This window comes from Triplophysa dalaica, chromosome 2, assembly GCF_015846415.1.
Source record: "Triplophysa dalaica isolate WHDGS20190420 chromosome 2, ASM1584641v1, whole genome shotgun sequence".
Taxonomy (NCBI): Eukaryota; Metazoa; Chordata; class Actinopteri; order Cypriniformes; family Nemacheilidae; genus Triplophysa; species Triplophysa dalaica.
In genome coordinates, this window is record NC_079543.1 from 13,429,002 (window position 1) to 13,450,388 (window position 21,387).

Sequence of the window (21,387 nt, forward strand, 5' to 3'; positions counted from 1 at the left end):
GCCGCGCGCAGCCTTCAAATTAATCAAGGACGAAAGTAATGGGAGTAACAGAAGAATAAGGACATTTCGCAATTTAAGGTTTGTTTTAAGACTAGGCATCGGGATTTTGTTTGCAGAAATTATTTTGAAAGTGAAGTCGCTGTATGAGTAAATATGAATGTTGGCGCTAGGCGGGTTAATCAGATAAGAGAGATCGGTTCCCGATTTACCCTAAACATTATTTTTAACGTTACATTTGTGCTAGTTATATACACATAAACAGTGCAGTGCCAATACATTACACTATTTGCCTGTTAACTGAGTGTAGGCTAACGTCAGCTACAGCCACCACCAGTGTTTAAATGTTAAGCTAACTTTGAAATTCTTAAGCTATTTATCTGGTCTTGATACTCAAACGATTACCTCAATTGCAAATAGCCTGTTTACATATCATAAAGGGCTAATAAAATACAGCTAAGTTACTCCATAGTACGGCCAGCCATGTAACGAATCTACACAAAATGCTTCATTTGATTTTAAGGTATAGTTTTTTTTCTTGAAATGTGAAATTTTATAATGCACTTCATCCTATTGTTCTTGGTGCTTAAGCTTTATATCTGAAAATGTTTTGGATGTTCAACACTTACTAAAGACCCAGATTTTATATTCAACAGAGTGACATTAGCGTCCCGTGTGTATGCAGTCTGTGTCTGTGTGTACGAGATAGAGACTCTGACAATTTATAGTATGTGAATAATTTTTTTAAGCCATATCACGTTACAAACATCAGGTTAAGTAAATTATTATTTCTCTTGTGATGCCAGGTTAGGGTTACACACTGACTTTCTATCATGGTCTATGGACCCCCTGAAGTTGCCTTGGCCACCCCCAGGACACCCCATGTGAAAAACTCTAGCTCCGCCACTGACCGCAACATTTATGCGAGACAACTGTTACTGGGTGAGGTGCAGAACAAAAAGGACACCGAACAAAGGTATTAATGTTCAAAAAGTCTTTACTGGTCGTGTTGAAGAAAAATACACATAATTACAGAAACAAAAATACATGGAAAACAACACGAAAAGAGAAACAAAGGAGTGTCGCCCAAATTAAAGAAAGAAACAAAAAAAAAACAATACTTATACTAACCTCTAAACTGACTAATGAAATAAAAACGAAGTCTTCAGCGTATACGACGCCGAACTAAACTAGTATAATATACGAACAAAAGTACAAGGGCAGCGTCACACTCACAAGCCTAAACTAAAAAAGTATAAACTAACATGATGCACTGACAAAAATCCTCAAAAAACTCGATAGAAATCAATTGTCAAAGAATAGATCTATAACTAGATCAAATCGCATAACACAACGCATGACTTCATAAGACCAGATACATTAAGCATCAGACAATTGGTGTCGAACACAAACAGCTGACCACGTTGGAGCACATGGTACGCTGGCATGGCGCACACACACAATCAACTCGCGTCCCCAAAGCAACCTCATGACGTCAGAGTTATGATTGGCAGTCGAGTCAGCCAATAAACACCAACCTAGAAGTGGTGCAGAAAGGAACGCAGAAAGACAGGAGAGCGAGAAACAATACAATGTACTCGCAACACACACGGAATGTAAAAGTGGTAAATAATGTTTTTTTTTATTTGAAAGCGAAATGCATGCGTTACACAGGTGCACGTAACATAAAGCTGCTGTATCGTCAGCTGGCCATTAATCAGATAAACAATATATTAAAGATCACGTGCATAAGCTGCCATTTAATATTTGTATAACATTCTCTCTACAATCTCTTGTTTATATTTTTAAACATTCTCTCTACAATCTCTTGTTATAAGAAAAAACGTGGAATAAATACCTACTTTACATCAAGCAAATCAGATATAACGTTATTCCACATAATGTGACATTAAAGCAATAAACTCCCGCGAAGCAGTTGGTTACTGTGTATTTTATAACAGCTAAACGCCAGATATTTGACATGTCGGTAAAAAACAGTAAAGAACTCTTGTAAATCCAGTTTACTGTCTCACGTTTTATTGAAGACAATACAGTGTGTTGATGATTACATTAATCTATTTGAACTCCGTTTTAAAAGTGTGATCTCTTTTTAAACTATGAGCATATTGAGTGATGTTTGTTATCATTTTGCTTGAGAAAAGCAGACGATATTTTGAAGTACATCTCTTAAAAACTTCTCAGTCCCTCACAGGAGCAACTTTAACTTTAGATCTGTGTGATCTTAGTGCAACATACTACTTCTGCCGCTTCACCGGAAGTTTTACCCACTTTAATTGTTAAAGTAGCGCCCTCCGGAATCTTGTGGATATAACATGGAACATTCAATAAATGTAAAGGGGTAGTTTTTTTCTGTCATAATTTTAACCTTGGATCAAAAGACTTGATGTTATTAGCATCAGAGAATATGTCAGATGTTAATGCCTGAAAATTTTAATTCCCAGGTGGCTATGATTATTCTGATGAATTGGGTCCAGGTAAAAATGGAAGTGTGTGTTGCTTTGTCCTGGAAATATCTTGCCTTCTGTCTTTTTTCAGTCTGTATACTGTTTGTTACAGCACAATTTTGTTTGTTTAATCATATTCAATCACAATCCTGTTTGCATTTCAACTTGTTGTGCAGCTCTGACATTATGCAGTTCTCTACACCTTCAAACAAAATTATCTAGTTTAATCAAATATGTTGAGGTTCAAGTTTGTAACCCTTCATTTTTCAACTCTGGTGCTTTTGTTTGCATCTTTCTAGTGTTCAATGGCTTATTTTCAGTGGTGTTCTGCTTGTTGAATGTTTTACAGATCCTTTCAAGGATTATTTATAACAAGAGATTATACCAAGTTTTTTCTTGTGTTATTTAAATGTTTAATTTGATTTACTGTTTATCATTGGCAGATACTGAACCCAAAACACCTGTAGTGAAGCCAAGTGTGTGGGACTGGTTCAGGTATGTTTTGTGTCTGTCACCATCTGTCTGTTGCACAGTGGTAATTTACATAAAGTGGTGCTAAATCTATTGCATCCCATTTTTACCCCAGAGACGGCCAGTACGCTTCTTATTTTTGTTCAGGTGGTGGTAATTTGGATGACAAAGACCTGCTTGAAGTGATGGATGGTGATGATGGCCATAAGCCAGATGGAGGCAAAAGTGGAGCTTTGTGCCTTTTTTTTGTTGGTATGTTCATATTTCTGCTAACTCTTATACAAACAACATTAAACATTTGCAGATCAATATAAATAAAGCCCAGAGGTAATTTATCGACAGGTGTTGGCCATTTGTGGTACCAGTTAGACATTGTTATTCAGCATTTTTTATTTGTTTATACACCTGGGGCCCGTTCTTCGTACCTCGCTAACTCGGTTAGCTGGATTTGATTGTTGAAGTTTTTGCATGATCTCTTGGGTTGTTCAGTTCTTCAACCCTCAACCTGGACTTGTTGTCTTAGCAACAGGTCCGCTAGCTTAAACCTGCTCTGGAGCAGGCTTATTTCATGTAAACAGGATTAGATCGCGACCATGACGCAGTCAGATCGAGATAATTGCCATATTAATTTGTTGGAACTTCATATTAGATATACTGTATATAAAAGCACAGACAAGTGCATATAGGGGATTTATAAATAATGCAGTCTGTCTTGCCATTTGCAAATTTGTGGTATTTCAGTCTCTTAAGACCCCAGCTTATTGAAAATGATATAAGGGAACCAAAGGTTCTGCAGTCTTTAATTTGACTTGGGTTGTGTTTTTTTATTTTAATGTAACTATTGCATATGTATCGTTTTATTTTTTCATTCATTAATTATCTTAACCATGACTAATCATAATCGCCTTATTGTCATACACAGTTAATGCTTCCCACAAGGATTTTTCTACATCCATTTTAATATAGTGAATGAATAAATACCATATATGTTAGTTTCAAACATTTTACATTTGGGTTTGTTAGTGCACATTTTGTGGTTTATCTGTGCAAGTCAATGTACAAAAAAATCTGAAAAGATACTTGGCTATCATTCTTTAAATGATGTTTTATTAACAAAGTTCGGGAGGAGCAGGTGCAAATAATTACGCAGCTGCACGGCATCAGCAATCACACAGCTGGGCCGTTACACCTCCTCCACTCAACATTTTCGCAGCATCCCACCTACACCCCGACTCCTCACCATTAAACCTCTTTTCTACCCGAAAAAGGGGGGGAAGCGCTCGGGGGACGGGCAAAAACGGAGATCAGAGCCCTCTCCCCGGACAGCACGCCAAATACGCATACCAAATTCTCATCTTAACTATGCTGCCCCCCTTTTTTAATTATTTGCTAAGGTGAACTCATGAATTACTTGATTTACACAACACAAGACATCCAATAAACACCTCTCCAACTGTCAGTCTCCTCTGAGCTTCATTTTCTGAATGAACCGCATACTTTTCTACATTCACACTTTTTCTATATTCTAATCGTGGCAAACAAAAGTACTAAAGCAAAGAATTTGCTACTTCCGGTTCATGTAGACATTAAACACTGAATACATAGCATTTGCTACATAAAAAAATCAGTTTATGCAGAATGTCCAGATTAATGTTTTTCTCTGTATTCACACATGCATGTTTTTATCTAATAGGAACACACAGATATTGTACTGCCATGAAAACTCCTCAAGAGACAGAAACGCAAACCCGGGCTTGGCTTTGGTGCAATGACAGCACGATGATGTTTGACTAGTACTGTGTAAACCGACATTTTCAACTGAAAGTGCTCCCAGGCCTTCTGAAAAAATTGGTCTGAGAAGGAGAGGCAGAATGTGGGGGAGTATGGAAACTGAACGCCCATGAAATTTGCTGAGAGTTTTGATCACCTGTAACTTACTTTCTATGAGAATCCAGGATAAATGGGATCACCTTAAGTCAAATGGGCTTTTTATACATCAGCACCACAAATTTTTCTCTGCAGGTCATATGACAACACCACGTCAGCATGACCTGAGGTGACCTCTTCTGCTGTACCATCTGTCTTATCATTCGTCATGTTGTTTGATCTTTTCCGGGGCAGGGAGTATTCTTTGCTGGTGCTTGAAACTCCTCTCACGTTCAGAGAGAGGAATTTAATCGGTGAGTCACAAAGCTCGTGAGAAGAAAATATGATGCACCGTGTGTCAAAACGTGATTTATTTCCCATAATTTATGAGCCCCTGCTGTGTTAAAATGAGTTCATGAATTAAGAAGCACTGATGATAAAATAGATAAACAGTGATTAACTGAAATAAAATATTTGAAGTCAGGTTTCAAGTTTAAAAAGAACTTGCATGTGTTGTGATGCATGCAGTAATGAAGTTCTAGCTATGTTGGGGGAATCATGTGTCCCCCTCTTTCCTACACACACAAACCCCTCCACCCCCAAACCAAGACCTAGCTGTCTTTTTACCTGGTGACATGATGTGCTGTGGGTGATTTGTAAATTTGAAAGACATATTAAATGTGAATGACGTTTTTTCTAAGAGCGAGTTGGTTTTGACTTGTGACAAATGATGAAAAGTGTTTGAGACGGTTTCAAAAAATATTTGGACTGAGTCCAGGTGCTCATAGGGAGGTTTAACGAGATCGGCCGTGCAGGGGCCTCTGGAAGGCCCGGCCGGGAGGCCCGAGAGCAGGTCCCCATTAACCGCCTCTTGCAGCCGGTTGGTGGCGGAGTCTGTCGGCTGGGCAGCTTTCTTTGGCGGCTGTATAGCCGGCTCTAGAGGCTGGGCAGCGGGTTTTGCAGACCCCGGATTTCTGCGCGCTCTTTCTCCGGTGGAGGACTTCGGAGATATCTCGAGGCGAGTCGGATCGCTTGCCGCATGCACGGACGGGATTGGATGATGATCGATCTCATCCGTGATGGTTACACTCAAACGGAGTTGAGCACCCAATAACCCTCGGACGAGATCGATAAACTCCACAACGGGTCTGTCCTTGAACTCCAGACACAGAATGGAGTCATCATCCAATCCCAACAAAAAAACACGCATTAAGCGAGCGACAATTCCAGCTCACCTCGCGACTCAGAACAAGGAAGTCATCCACACATCTCACCAGAGGACGGCCGTCCGGGTGGTACTTCAGATTATCCTCTGGAGAGATGTTGAGCCGCAGATAATCCATATTTTGTGTTCTGCTATTCTGTCACGGGTTCATGAAGGAAAGAGCGTACTACAAATGATAAATCAAAATAATGTACTTTAATATAAAATCAAAAGGGTAAACATGGAACCGGGAACACAATACACCATTAGTTAAACAATAGCAGTCCAGGAATACAATCGAGGGGAAAATTTAAATACAACAGATAACGAAGGTTAAACAGGTGCAAGGGATGAACTAAATGAGATACAGGTGAAAACAGGTGAGGGATTAATTAACAAATAATGAAATACCCGGGAGGAAAAAACAAAAAAACTGTGACACAGTGTATGTGAACACTAGGACAGTCGCAAGAAGAAACGTGAATAAACTGTTCACCTAAGAAGCAAAAAGCATGCGTTAAAGCAAATGTGGACACTTTTCCACATTCATGTCACTTTCATTTTCAACATAGTGGAATGCGCTCAGAGCGCAGCAGAAGATTGCAAGGGGATGCCCTCCGTTGTCTATTTTGGAGTGATAAAAGTGTGTTTAATAAAGGTGTTTACAGAATATCCAGGGAACATGTGTTTTTTTCAGTTCTTCATCCTATGAGCACAAAAACTACACTGAATTTAATTTATAACAACGAGATTTAAAGAAGCAACCTGCTACAGTTAGATGTGCTATGGTTTAGTTGACCTTCTCGATGCAAATCGGTTTACAAGCATATTGTTCCAATTCAATAATTTAAGTCAGAATGCCACACAATGACAGATGGAGAGAAAGCTGTTGTTTGCCATGGTCTTTGTTAGTGACAGCTCTTGCACACGCTCAGTATCGTTGAAGCGCAACACGTTGGAAAGAGCTTAAGTAAAAATTGTATTGTGAATAGTCATTTTTTGCAACTCGAAATAAATTATACATATGATCTTGATCGTGAGCTTTCTGTCCTGCCAATTAGATGTCATTGAACATCTTTGTCACCTCAACCATTAAAGAAAGACACGTGACCTATGTTTTACTGCAACTTCACTCTTAGTTGCGTTGACGATATGATTTAGTCTATTCGAGTATTCTTAAAGAATTCTCAGTGGGACGAAATACGCCTATTTTCCTTTAGAATTAAATTCCTATTGTACAGCTGTGAGTGCGCTTAATGCTGCAGTGTCTATAATGTAACACTAGATGGCGGAAGAAACCAGACATTTGCTATATATATATATATATATATATATATATATATATATATATATCATATGTGTTATATAACGCTTTATGATGAATGTACTACTACCATTAATACAAAAGAAAACAGTAATAATTACTAAACTATTTTTTATGAAACATCGGTTTATTAATAATTTCTACTCAATTTAACAGAGTATTAAAACGATAACAGGTTTCTAATTTGATCACCTAGGCGAAATCTGTTGAAACGCAAGCGCACTCATATAAAGGGTAGGTAGGGTGTGGCAAGGTGGCTCTTTCCTTCCACTGTTTTGAATCTTCTTACTGCAGCTGAACCGCTGAACAGCGATTGGATCACTCCCGGGTCACTCATAGGGGTGGGTAACTTCACTCACTGCAACTTCCCTTTCCAGAAACTTTTAATGTGGTGGAAGTGCGTTTCAAGGCTTGTGAACGCGCATTATTTAAGTTGACTTTTAACTGGTGATATCGTTCTTTGTAGGGTAACCTGACGGCGCGGGACTTCTTTAGTATTTTTTTTATTCAAAATGACTTCATTCCTGTGGATTTTACTTCTGGCAAATCTTTTGGGAACACCAATAGCGCAAGGTATAGTAATTTACCACTTTGTTTTGGAACTTCTCATATATTAAAACGCAGAATGGCATTTAACCCCATTTGACTAGACTAGACTGTTGAAAGCTGTCGTCGCTGTTTGTAACCGATCTTATGCGCAATAATGTGCGATTGAGGAATTAAGTTTGTTTAGACCATATTTGCCCAAGTGTGCCTGACAACAGTGAATGGAAAATTTGAGTGTTGCAAACACTGCTAGTGAACATGACTAACATCGCTTGATACTTTTTCACATTCAGTCTGCATGACTCATCGGCCCATTGCGTGGATATCGTAAAACTTGCTTGCACCGCAGGCTGTTCTCTGTTATAGCTTTTCATAACATTGTATAGCCCAGCAGGCAAAAGGTTGCAAACGAAAGATGAAAAAATGAAAGAAATTATACACTTTATATCCTGTAAACTGTATGTCCTCAACCTTTCCTTGAAGTATAGATTAAAGGTGTCAGTCATATACTTAGAAATGTGAATATTTTGCCTGTAGTCCCTATTTGAGAGCATTAAAATAACTTTTCTTATTCAAATTCTAGAAAAAAAATACAAAAAATAGAAGTGCTGTGTCTCAGCCACTACTTTCTGGACATTTTGCAAAATAACAACACAACCATGTATCTGTGGTATCATTTGTTTTTAATGTAGGCCTAATTTGTGTTTTTACAAAGAATAGCAACACAATGTTTATGCCAAACAAAAGAGTATCTCTGAATGAGACTCAAGGTTGTTTAAGATACTCACAACAGCTAACTGTGCTTTTATATTATATCTCCTAACACTCAGTGAAAAGCACAGCTCCTCACAATCCATAATCTCTTCATTTAGACAGTGAAGGTCACAAGGAAAAACCTTTTTAACCAGAATAAATTCTGCTTTGAGCTGCATGATGAGTAGACCTGTTGCATGAACACAGTGTACTAAATATACTTCGTCCCATGACGTTGACTCGATACTTCCTGTGATGTTCCTCCATTGGGAAGTAAAGCTAACCACAGGCATTCTGCTTTGTTCTGGATGGGGTATTTATGAGTCTTGCTATTATTGTGATCTGAAACCAGTTTTTGTTGTCGGTTTGAATAGTCATTTTGAGTAATTTGTTGTGAGAAATCAGATCAGCGCAACTGGTTACAGAAAACATCCAGAAAGAACGCTTGAGTATGATAATGTCTGCATGCTGGTGCACATTACAATGTTGTGGTAGAATATTAAAGGAAATAAAAGCAACTGAGTTTTGTTTATAATTGCAGTCTAGTTTATGTAAAAATTTGGCTCATGGATTACCGCAGTTTGGCCAGTTTAATTGTGAAGCTTTGTTTTTTGCCTCTAATTCACTATGAATACTTTTCAAGGTTGAAATTACAGTATACTTGAGATGTACTGATGCTCTGTGGTTAGACCTTGAATAATGGTTTTTACCTTTTAAACCACTGCTTATACACAGCAAAACTGAAAAATACTCAATATTTTCTCGTGCGTTAGAAAATTTTGCCACACCCAAATTCAAACTGTTGTTCATTGTTTTTCATTTGATGCCTTTTATGTTCAAAATTATCCCTGTCACTCTTGCAGAACTAACAAGCTTGTAGGATTGCAGGTTTAGTCAACTGTTTAAAAACATTTTTGAGAATAAAGTTGCGTTTCCTGGATTCAGTTCTTACATCACAGTCACCGGTTAGACCCTAATAAAACAAAAGCATCACCCTGGCAACCTAACCCAAAGGAAGCTTGCGTGTGCCAGAGCATTTCATGTGGCAGACCGTCGCACGCTTGCTGTGACATGTGTTTTGTAACGAAGAATGTGTTGATATATGTGCTGATTTTTGACCAGCTTTTCATTTAAAGGTTATAAACTCACAGTTGTATTTATTTAACTGGTCCTTTTAAAATGTGGTGTGAAAGTTCTTTAAACTGATATAGTTCTAGATTCTGTGTGACTAGGTGTGGCCACAGGCAAGTAGTGTCAAAATTTTAATCATGTTACCCAATTGAGGTTTTTGTAAACCTTGAGAATGAGAGATTCTGAGGATTTAAAGTGTTTAAAGTGTTTACTTTTTGAATCAAGTAAAGCAGGAATTTGACTTTTCATGTAAGGACTTCAATCTGAATAAAATTGTAGTAGTTTGCTTTTCGATAAAACATACTAACACACCTGGATGATGCTGTTGTGGCTCGACTTGCTACATATTAATGGAGCTCCACTTGACTAGAGGTTGTGTTGGAGATGGGTGTAACACACCTGATCCAAACACAAAGGTGAAGGGTGATGTGTAAATATTACATTACCTGTCATCTGTATCTTAAACAAAGCTTCCCATGTAAATTTAGTTTAAGCATTCCTAGGCTGAATATTTTGTTGTGCTGAGCTATACATACGTTTGTTTATTTAAAATAAAATCTTTCTTTTACAGACTTGAACCTTGCTGATGCCTTTGGTGATGGCGATATACGTAAGTCAGGAGAACTCTGTTTATGGATCTCCATTGTTTTTTATACTGTATGTTTACTACAAGCAAAACAAGTGATGAAAAGATGAATTACTTGCTGTGTAAAGCTTTCAAATTATTGTGTATATTAATATGATAATATTGTGTCTTTAAGGACTATAAATGATCACATTTTTGTCTCTTTAAGCCCCTACAAAACCACCAGTGAAACCTGCCCCACCCAAAAACTCAAGTCCTGGTAACTTTATCAAAAAATATTTTCACAAAATGCATATTTTAACTTGTTAACTGTATGCCTAGAATTGCATGTTTCACCTTATTTAAATGTTGTTTCTTTGTTATTTTAGATGATTTTGATCTAGCAGGTGCATTAGATTTCGGTAAGACAGAGTGGACTATGATGGGTTATTTGTTTTTCCTTACACTTAAACTATTGTTTTTTTTTAATGCAACTTCATCGTCTTGTAAAAATATAATGACATTTTTGCATATTAAATCAGTGTTATTTTACCGGTAGATGTTTAACAACATTGTTGATTTAGTTGTTGTGACTGTAAACCAATGATCAATTTGAAAATAATGGCTAGTTTTCAATTTCTTTACATGATGTCGATTGTGTGCTATTTAAAGATGTGGTAAATAATGATTTTTTTTATTTGAAAGCAAACTGCATGCGTTACACAGGTGCACATAACATAAAGCTGCTATATTGTCAGCTGGCCATTAATCTGATAAACATTATATTAAAGATTACGTTCAAATGCTGCCTTTTTATATTGTTAAACGTTCTCTCTACAATCTCTTGTTTATAAGATAAAACGTGGAAGAAATACCTACTTTACATCAAGCAAATCATATGTAACGTTATTCCATAAGATGTGACATTAAAGCAATAAACTCCCGCGAAGCTTATTGCATTTATAAAACGGTTATTCCATAAGCGTAGCAAGGTTTCATAAAAAAAGTAAATAAAGTTATAATTAGGCTATGTCCGCCGTTATAAATCAGGGTATTTTATTATGTCTTAGAACTCTGCTCAACCAATCCGAATCAAACACCAGAACTGACCGTTTTTCAGATTCCAACAGATTTTTGACAACATGTTGGTAAAAAACAGTAAAGAACTCTTGTAAATCCAGTTTACTGTCTCACGTTTTATTGAAGACAATACAGTGTTTTGATTATTACATTAATCTATTTGAACTCCGTTTTAAAAGTGGGATCTCTTTTTAAACTGTGAGCACATTGAGTGATGTTTGTTATCATTTTGCTTGAGAAAAGCAGACGATATTTTGAAGTACATCTCTTAAAAACGTCTCAGTCCCTCACAGGAGCAGTCTGTCTTAACTTTAGATCTGTGTGTGATCTTAGTGCAACATACTACTTCTGCCGCTTCACCGGAAGTTTTACCCACTTTAATTGTTACAGTAGCGCCCTCCGGAATCTTGTGGATATAACATTGGAACAATCAATAAATGTAAAGGGGTAGTTTTTTTGCGTTCGTGTGCTTTCACATGGTCCCATATATTTTTTTATATTTAGAATGCAGTTTTGTAATAAATTTAGTGAATCTTGATTTTTTTTTTGTATGCAATGCTCGTACGCAAGTTTCACACACAAATTTGTGTGTACGCATGCTTTGTGAATGATACCCAATGTCATCTACATTATAGACGGGTATGTAAGGGCATGTAAATTAACAGCGAAATTCTCTTTTCTGTTGAACATTTGCTTTCCACTGGTTTAAACAATTCTAAATTCTAAACTCAAAAGGAAAATGTTTTTCGTTTATTTGATACAGATGACCCCGAGAAACCAGCTGTGAATCCCCCTAAAGAAGGTAAGTTGTCATTACATTATAAACAAAACGGCATGTCATAATATATATACACATGTACATACATACATACGCTACAATATACAGTGTTATTAACATAATATTTTTTATAATGTGTGCTTTTACTGGTAGTGCAGTTGTGGTTAGTTGATTTCCATTTATTGATTAATTCATGATGCTTTGTGTCCTGTGTGCTGTGAAGTAGAATATAATAATACTAATAATGTGTTGACCCTTATTTTATATATTTGCAGATCCAAAGAAACCAACTGGAGGTAAAATAGTTACATGTTCACATGTCATTCTTATTCTGTCATAATTTTAACCTTGGATCAAAAGACTTAATGTTATTAGCATCAGAGAATATGTCAGATGTTAATGCCTTAAAATTTTCATTCCCAGATGGCTTTGATTTATCTGATGCATTGGGTCCAGGTAAAAATGGAAGTGTGTGTTCCTTTGTCCTGGGAATACCTGGGTTTTGTGTAATTCTCACCTCTGTCTTGTCTGTCTGTATTCTGTTTGTTGCAGCACAATTTTGTTTGTTTAATCAAATTCAATCACAATCCTGTTTGCAGTGCAACTTGTTTTGCAGCTCTCACATTATGCAGTTCTCTACACCTTCAAACAATATTATTTAGTTTAATCAAATATGTTGAGGTTCAAGTTTGTAACCCTTCATTTTTCAACTTTTTCAGCTTTTGTTTGCATCTTTCTAGTGTTCAATGTCTTATTTTTCAGTGCTGTTCTGTTGGTGTTCTGCTTGTTGAATGTTTTACAGATCCTTTCAAGGATTATTTATAACAAGAGATTATAACAAGTTTTTTCTTGTGTCATTTAAATGTTTAATTTGATTTACTGTTTATCATTGGCAGATACTGAACCCAAAAAACCTGTAGTGAAGCCACCTGAAGGGGGTGGGACTGTTTCAGGTATGTTTTGTGTCGGTCAACATCTGTCTGTTGCACAGTATTAAGTTAAGTATAGTGGTGCTACGTCTATTGCATCCCATTTTTACCCCAGAAACAGTCAGTACGCTTCTTATTTGCTTTGTATTGCTATTTTCTTCAGTCTTACATGTCATTTTTGTTTAGGTGGTGGCAATTTGGATGACAAAGACCTGCTTGACGTGATGGATGGTGAGGATGGCTATAAGCCAGATGGAGGCAAAAGTGGAGGTTTGTGCCTTTTTTTTGTATGTTTACATTTTCGCTAACTCTTATACAAACAACAGTAAACATTTGCAGATCAATATAAATAAAGCCCAGATGTAAATTATTGACAGGTGTTGGCCATTTGTGGTACCAGTTAGACATTGTAATTAAGCATGTTTTATTTGTTTATACACCTGGGGCCCGTTCTTTGTACCACGCTTACTCGGTTAGCTGGATTTGATTGTTGAAGTTTTTGCATGATCTCTTGGATTGTTCGGTTCTTCAACGCTCAACCTGGACTTGTTGTCTTAGCAACAGGTCCGTTAGCTTAAACCTGCTCTGGAACAGGCTTATTTCATGTAAACAGGATTAGATCGCGGCCATGACGCAGTCAAGTCGAGATAATTGCCGTATTAATTTGTTGGGACTTCATATCAGATATACTGTATATTAAAGCACAGACAAGTGCATATAGGGGATTTATAAATAAAGCAGTCTGTCTTGCCATTTTGCAAATTTGTGGTATTTCAGTCTCTTAACACCCCAGCTTGATGAAAAGGATATAAGGGAACTAAAGATTCTGCAGTCATGATCATGTCAACGAGTATGTCTTAGTAGATGTCTCTGAGGCCTCATGTTATTTCCTTAAAAGGCACCATTCCCTGACCCAAACCTGTTACACTACAGCCCTAGCTAGCACATTATCATGAAATTACATTTTGGCAACTGCTAGGAATGAAGGATTTCAGTGTATCAAAAGTCTAAGGCAGTTCTCAACCCTGGTCCTCGTGCCCCACCGTTCTGCATGTTTTTTGTATCTCTCTTGTTTAACACAACTGATTTAAATCTCTAGCTCATTAGAAGAGAGCTCAATGAATGAACTGCGTTCCGATTGACGTGTTCCCTGAACTGTAACAGGAAATCGGCTGACGTTAATTTAAGAACACGAATTTGCGCAATACTACTGCCTGCAGCGTCTTCACACAGACAAAACCTATTACGGAAGATTGCAGGGTTATTTAACCGTAATCTTAAAATTTGCGCAACATTATGCCCATTTCGAACTGGAATTATGGCAGAATATCTAGTGAGGTTATTTCGCAGGGCTCTTGCAGGCGTACTGAACAAACCTCTGAAGTGGTAGGAGAAGCATACAAAATATGCAGAGCGGGGGTGCGCGAGGACCAGGATTGAGAACCGCTGGTCTAAGGGATGAACCTGACAGGGCTTGTACTGTTGCATGTGCTACTTAACACACATCATCAGAAAAGACAGGAGACCTGTGATGGTTGTGCAGCCTGATGATGATCTTTATACCACTACAGACTGAGCTTCATGAGACATAACTTTTGGTAAACAACTTTTTAGGCCCATATCCATTTTCTTTTTAATTTCCATGGATAATAGGCAGGTATCAGTGTCATCTTTTACCGGCAATAAGAGACGATAGTAATCAATATTGAAATAGTAACTGAATCTCAATTCATTTTAAAACGAAATCTCCAGTTTTAGGTTTTTGTTCTTTATATTGTCAAGGTCAATGTATTGAAGTTTTGGCTTTTGAATTTGCACATATCCTACCTTTAAACTTTAAAAAGTTTATACATGGATGTGCTTTTTGTACAGTGAAATTAATATTCACGATACATTAAAAGCAATAAAATAGCACAACAAAATCATATTTTCCACTATCTGTAACACATTTCTAAGCAGACTGAGTTTATCCAATTTAAGAAATGTTGTTGAAACAGACACTTTCCTTGTTATCCTATGTAGTGAACATTAATCAGTTCGCTAATAATTGCAAATAACCACTAAAAAGATATCTTTTTTAAAAAAGGACTAAAAGTTAATTTATCAAAATATACAACTTCAGTTTACAACTTTTCAAAAGTAATCTTAAAGTAATCTGTCTGTGCATCGTTTGAAGTGTTAATAAGGTTTTCAAATTTGTCATAATCTTCGAGACGTAACTACGTCTTTTGACTTTACAACCAGCCAATAGCAGCGCTGCTGATCACTAGTTCTTCTATTGATAATGCTGCCTTTCCAAACAGTGCATGAGAGTGCAACGATCCCAAACCTAGTCGTACACAAGAGTTGCGTTTGAAGAACTGAATTATCCAGATCATGAATACCAGACTTAGGTCAACTCGGATATTTCATTTGATCTTGGATGTAGTAAGCGACATCCGAAGAACAGACCCCTGGTAAATGGGTAGTTGTTTAGTACTTGAAGTTAACTTTATGGACTAAATGTAACATTTCAATAAGATGAAAAGATATAAATATAACTTTATTTTTTATTAGGGCGAGCAGCTGTCTCTGAACATGAAGGTATTTGTATTACTTTTTATTATAGACAGTTCATCCTTCACTGGTTGAAAATTGAAAGGTTTAAATTATAAATGAAAAGGATTATTAAGATTTTAAATCTTAATAAATAGTTTTGCGATGACAAAGTGTAATGGAAGTAACAGGAATTTTCTTTGAAAGTTTCATTACTTGGATGACAAAATGTATATCATTTTCATTACCTGGATGACAATATGTGTGTCATTTTCTCAATAGGGGGTGCTTCTGACCAACCTCAAGGTAAATATTATGTTCAGTACTTACTCTATATTCAGATTTTTACTGTAAATTGTTTCCTTGATCGTTTAGTAATTGTTCTGAAATCTATCACAGACAACATTAGCGATATGTAGTTTACTTGTGGACATAAGTATATGGTGGCAAACACATGATGTAAGTGCCTCTGATGAGCATCTTTGTGTTGTAGCTCAGACAAAGTCTGTCTTTTACTCTTTCTTAAGTTGTCCCTCCTTGCTTGGTTTATTTGCCTATGTTTGTGAGCAAAAGTGGAGTAAAGTTCTCCATGGAGTTGTAGAATAGAAGAATAGTTGTGGCCTCTCCTTTAGTTTTCAGTGTAGAATCACACATTATGTCTGGAAACCACGTTGGTCTGATGACTAAACAATCACACAGTTTTTACAGGACGGTCCAACAAACAGAACCAATTATTGACAGGAGTGAATTAAGTTTTTCTCCAGCAGAATTAGTTTTTTTTGTGTTGGAATGGAGTGTCTGTATGGTGTAGCATACAGTATCCACAGGCTGATAGATTTGACTTCTCATATTGCCAGTGGCTGTGCCCTAAATCTCTGCTTCGAATGCCTGTTGTTGCAGATCTAAACCAGCAGTGGCTTCATCTTATGAGGATTCTAGCCGATACTATGCCAGAAGGCCTCAGTGTCTGGATTGCCAACCTTAAAGATGTAGTAGTGCCCCTTCTAGAGCGAGTTATGCAACTTCTGAATGTAGCAGATGAAAAGACTGAGCTTTAAATGTTTGTGATAGGAATCATATTTGCTTGCGTTTGGGTTTTAAGATGTGTGGGTTTTAAGGTGTAAGGTTGTTTACTTGGTTTGTAAGTTATATGTGGTTTTATGGATGGTGCTCAGTTTTTTTCCAAGGCTGCATATTTAGTTGTGATAAAGTTATTGTAAGGAAATTTTGGCGTTTTATGGTTGACTGGTAATGTTTCTTTTTTTGTTGGGAAGGATAAGTATTTGTCTTGATATAATAAAGAAGGTGGAAGCCACTTTTAGTTGTTTAAAAGTCTTTCAATGCATATAAACAAGTTTAACTTTCATCCTTAAGGGATAGTTCACCCGAAAATAAAACAAAATCTGTCATGTGGTTAAAAACCTGCATATGACTCTTTCTTATGTGAAGCACAAAATGTTGAAGTTTCCTTTTAAGTTTCGTAGTAACACATAAGCGTGTTCATCTCCCCAGGGCAACCTTTATTTCTTCCTTCTATAGTCATTCTCAATACAGGACATTGGCCAACAAAAAAAATGAACTGACAATAGGTTTGCATATCATAGAAAGCAAGTTCTTTCATCTTTGGTGTTTTTATTGGTATGGTATGTGAACACCAGGCCTTTTTGAACATTATATTTTTTGTTTATACTACATTGTATACTATTATTCATGACATTTGTGATCATGGGATTGCGTGAAATGACTGCTTTGGATAACATTCAAGTTTACGCTTAAAATATATTTTATTTTTCAGTTAAATCTTTAATTTAAGCCCCCGTTAAGTCATCTTTGATGAATATGACTCCTTTTTTTCAGTTGAACACAAATATATGAATTTTTATTTATATTGAATCGCTGTAGTGTTATCTTTGTGTGTGGTACTCAAAATAGTGAAGCTCTAAAGAAAAAAACATAACATTAATCCAAATGACTCCAGTGGGTTAATATGTGTCTTCTGAAGCGAAACCATACATTTGAAATGAAAATGTGTAATATTTTGAGCGTATTTAGTGAAATTTAAACGTATAGATGAGAGTGCTAAATTCAAATGTCATGGGTCTTATATGTTAATGTGTGTTTTGTCAAAAGACACAAGAGAACCAATGACATTACTGCAGTGAATTAGAATTTACATCTGCTTGTCTTAACCAATGAAGGTGTAGATGATGCAAAAAAAAATGGGGGGGGGGGGTGAAATAGTCCTTTAAGGCCCAGCCCGTCAAATCTGTGCAATGGACATTTTGAATCTAGTTATATGTCTGTTTAGACATTACTTGACCTAATACCAAAATAGGGAAGGGTTATACCTACATGCGTCTGTATAAAATTTGGGACACTATAATCCCTTTGTGTGCAACAGAGACTACAGGTACTGGAGTGTTTACAACTCTAGATATGTGTCATAACATCTTTTTTTTTCGTTAACCAAGCAGTTAAAAAACACTGAGCCTTAACACGTACCACACATAGCAGTCATTCATGATTTGAGAAAACAAACTCCAGGCAGTAGCATGCTGTTGTTTATTTGAATGTCTGAATATTGCCTGTACAAATTAGTCTTTTGTTTTACAAAATACGATTTTACAATTTGTTTTCTGTCTAAGTAAGCTTTATTTGTCCCTCACTTTTTGGGCTCCGACTTCCTTTTTGACTCTTGAGGTTGTCTGGTATTTCTTCAACAAATTAGTCTATTTGTTATTCTTCATAACAATGTTGTTTGCAATGAGAGCAACATTTTCTTATGCTCCCTTTTTTAATAAAATTTATTGTGAGATTTTCTGTTCGTGTCAGAGTCACACCCAACTGCTCTCAATTGTCATGTAGATCTCACTGGATACACATCATCAACAATGGCACTTTGAGAATCTTTTGAGCATGTGTGAAGTGACAGATCTCTGTTAGCATTTGGGTTTTCATTGATTACATAAAGCATCTGGTTGTAGGAAGTAACTTGCAAATTAATGTGTCCTACTTTAAAAAAAACTTAGATTGTAAAGAAAGCTTTTAAACTAAACTAGTATATTAAGCAAACATGGCTTCATGTACGAAAGAAAAATGGGTGGATACAGGTAACACCTGGAACGTTTACAGAGCACAAATCTGTCGTTTTGTTTTAGTTGTTGTAGTTGCAGGAATTCATTTTTGCTACATTTGAGTAAATCAGATTAAATGCTTTATTTATAAATAATTTTTTTACCTATCACATGCCTTCATTGATTATTGACCTATTGGCTGACTTTGAATAGGACCAAATCTTAACCATGGCTGTATGCATGCTGTAAAATAATACAATAGATTTTTATTGCTGCTTTCAGAATTTCTGTTCTTCGGGAAGCATGGCAATCAAAATGCCACCATTTTGCATTCAATTTCTTACCATACTCTGTACCGATTAATGTAACTCACATTTTCACTCTAGGTTATGGTTAAAGTCGGCTAAATGTGTAAGTGTAATATTGCATTTAGGCATTAAACGTCATCAATATGTAGTATATACAAGAAACGTTTTATATTCTGGATAGATTATGAAATACCTGTTGCATCCCCTAGTGGCAGAAACAGAAGCGGTTACTTTTGTTCTGAAGTGCTCCAACCTTCTTTCCACAAGTTATGGAGCCCCAATTACACTGAGAAAACTTAGTTTTGAGAAAATATTTACGTTTGTTAAATGTCACTTACTTTTTACACTGTCAGAAAATATTTTGAATCCTGAGACTCTTTTGTGTTCTGTCCCTTTAACTTTTTTTCTATTCAGGCGGGGCACTAGCTGGCATCATCAGCTCTGTGGGTGTTGCTCTTATTGGTGCAGCTTCAGGTTACATTGCATATCAGAAAAAGAAACTTTGTTTCAAAATTCAAGGAGGTGAGTTTGCCACTTTTTCAGCTGGAAGTATGATGTGTAAACTCAAGTTTAATTCCAGATTTGAATTGGCCGAAAATAAAAAAGTCTTAATGCTGAGAAATATATTGAATAAAAAAACTCAATATTTAATGAAAACAACTTTTAAAGGTTGTTTATCAAGTAATACATACACATGTAGCTGTATAGAAATGAGCACAGCCAAGCACAGCAGCTCATGTAGAGGAAGTGGGGGTTGGGTGTGTGACGCGGCTTAACGGCTTGGCTTGTATTTCAAAAGCCCTTGGGGCCTCAACAGGTGGCTCTGTGGCGCAATGGATAGCGCATTGGACTTCTAAGATACACTTGGAGAAGTGATTCAAAGGTTGTGGGTTCGAGTCCCACCAGAGTCGTGTTTTTTTGAGACCATGATTAATCATGTTACTAACAGAATTAGCACTAAATTGTTCAGAGATGAAAATTATGTTGGAAGGTGTCAAGTAACAGTTGTTAAAAAGTTTGTTAAATCATAAACTGAATAATTTCCATACTTTTTTCTTACAGGGCAAGACCCAGAGAGTGGCAAAACCCAGCATGGTGGCACCTCTGATAATCAGGGTAAACACTTAAATTCAGCATTATAAAAAACATAACCAAATGTTTGTATGTTTTAATTCTTGAATTTCTAAATATTGATTCAGATCACAAATGTTTATTTGGGAGTGTTTGTTTAATTTAAACAATTAAATTAAATTGTTTTTTTTTTAAGCATAATGGTGCAAGATTTCCTAACTTTTTTCACCTGTTGTATAACATAGTTTTCTCCCTTTTCCCTTCAAAGTTTTTAGCAACCTGCTCAATTCATCCTAATTGGTGCCCAGTCTGCCAAATGGAACAAATATATGCACCTTCATCATACAACTATGGAAAGCCTTACCCTATGGGATAACAACCGTTATGTCAGATGCTGATTAACTTTAATGCGTTTACAATCCTTGTGTTTGTGTTTATTGTTTAACTGAACTTTTGGTTTAAGAATGTTTTTTTCTGTATTCAAATATTTTTTGTGTATTTAGATTGTGTACAAACAAATTATTGTGTCTTTGAGAAATTAGAGGAATAAGTCACTTTTAGTATTCTTCAACTAGTGCAAATGTAAGATTCAACACTTTATGTTTAGGAGATTATTACTGTTTTAGAGATTGTATTATTTCAGTTGCATAAAGGACTTGCTATTTAGAAGAGCAAACTGACTTCCATTCATTGATTACATCAGTTTTTGTTTTTCATTAGACATTTGTTTTTGCAGCACATCTTTTGGAACAGATATGTTACTCTGTTTAATCTGTATTAGTTTGTAAACTTTCCTAAAAAGTTACTGGATGACAGAAGATGATATGATGTTGATAAACACGGGTAAGAATCTGATTTTGTTTTAAGAAAAATCTTACTAAATTAAATAACATGGAAAAAGTAAGGGCTGCTAACCTGCGACCAAACATGATTCATGCATCATTTTAACTTATTTAAATTAGAAAGGTTTTAAATAGAAGACCGTTCTTTTGTTATTGTAAGTACAAATGAGATAAGATTTGATCATATTCAGGCTGGATTTTAGGCTGTCCATACGCACAATTGAATCCGTATTTAATGTAGCGGTTTTATCAATTTCCCTCCTACAACTGACTAACTTAAACCCATAACCACAGACATTCAACGCTTTGTGTCCTTCGTTGTTTAGTAGTTTTGTTTGAATTTGCTTTGATTCTCCTCAAAATAAAGCCATTTGTAAACGTGTTGTTGTCGATTGTTATGTTTGTAATCAAATATAATAGATTTTCAATTATTCGTTTGTTAGTGTTT

At 36.2% G+C, this 21,387-nt stretch overlaps 1 protein-coding gene, 1 long non-coding RNA gene and 1 other non-coding gene across 4 annotated transcripts; all 3 read left to right on the forward strand.

Moving 5' to 3' along the window:
- LOC130433576 (uncharacterized) lies at window positions 1-2,939 on the forward strand. Its single transcript, XR_008908605.1, has 3 exons — window positions 1-78; window positions 804-973; window positions 2,906-2,939. It is a non-coding gene; the product is annotated as an uncharacterized LOC130433576 (long non-coding RNA).
- A 4,705-nt stretch (window positions 2,940-7,644) lies between these two features.
- Window positions 7,645-21,320, forward strand: cd99 (CD99 molecule). 2 transcript variants are annotated; one of them, XM_056772591.1, is made up of 14 exons: window positions 7,649-7,900; window positions 10,329-10,367; window positions 10,552-10,602; window positions 10,712-10,744; window positions 12,166-12,204; window positions 12,456-12,476; window positions 12,604-12,636; window positions 13,077-13,133; window positions 13,296-13,379; window positions 15,666-15,692; window positions 15,927-15,950; window positions 19,441-19,548; window positions 20,089-20,142; window positions 20,366-21,320. In XM_056772591.1, exons 1-14 carry the CDS (start codon window positions 7,840-7,842, stop codon window positions 20,392-20,394), a joined length of 660 nt encoding a protein of 219 aa, XP_056628569.1. In that variant the 5' UTR covers window positions 7,649-7,839; the 3' UTR covers window positions 20,395-21,320. The 2 variants fall into 2 exon arrangements, with proteins under 2 accessions (XP_056628577.1, XP_056628569.1); XM_056772599.1 differs by lacking the exons at window positions 19,441-19,548; window positions 20,089-20,142; window positions 20,366-21,320 and adding an exon at window positions 16,545-17,069 and having other exon boundaries at window positions 7,645-7,900.
- Window positions 19,846-19,937, forward strand: trnar-ucu (transfer RNA arginine (anticodon UCU)). Its single transcript is given in 2 exon segments — window positions 19,846-19,882; window positions 19,902-19,937. It is a non-coding gene; the product is annotated as a tRNA-Arg (tRNA).
- Window positions 21,321-21,387: the final 67 nt, after the last annotated feature.

What these genes read in the sequence shown, in the direction of transcription:
- cd99 (XM_056772591.1), top strand. Translation starts at nt 7,840, where the DNA reads ATGACTTCATTCCTGTGGATTTTACTTCTGGCAAATCTTTTGGGAACA. An exon ending in AGATGGAGGCAAAAGTGGAG is followed by an intron (nt 13,380 to 15,665) that starts GTTTGTGCCTTT and finishes ATTTTTTATTAG; the next exon opens with GGCGAGCAGCTGTCTCTGAA. An exon ending in AGCTGTCTCTGAACATGAAG is followed by an intron (nt 15,693 to 15,926) that starts GTATTTGTATTA and finishes TTTTCTCAATAG; the next exon opens with GGGGTGCTTCTGACCAACCT.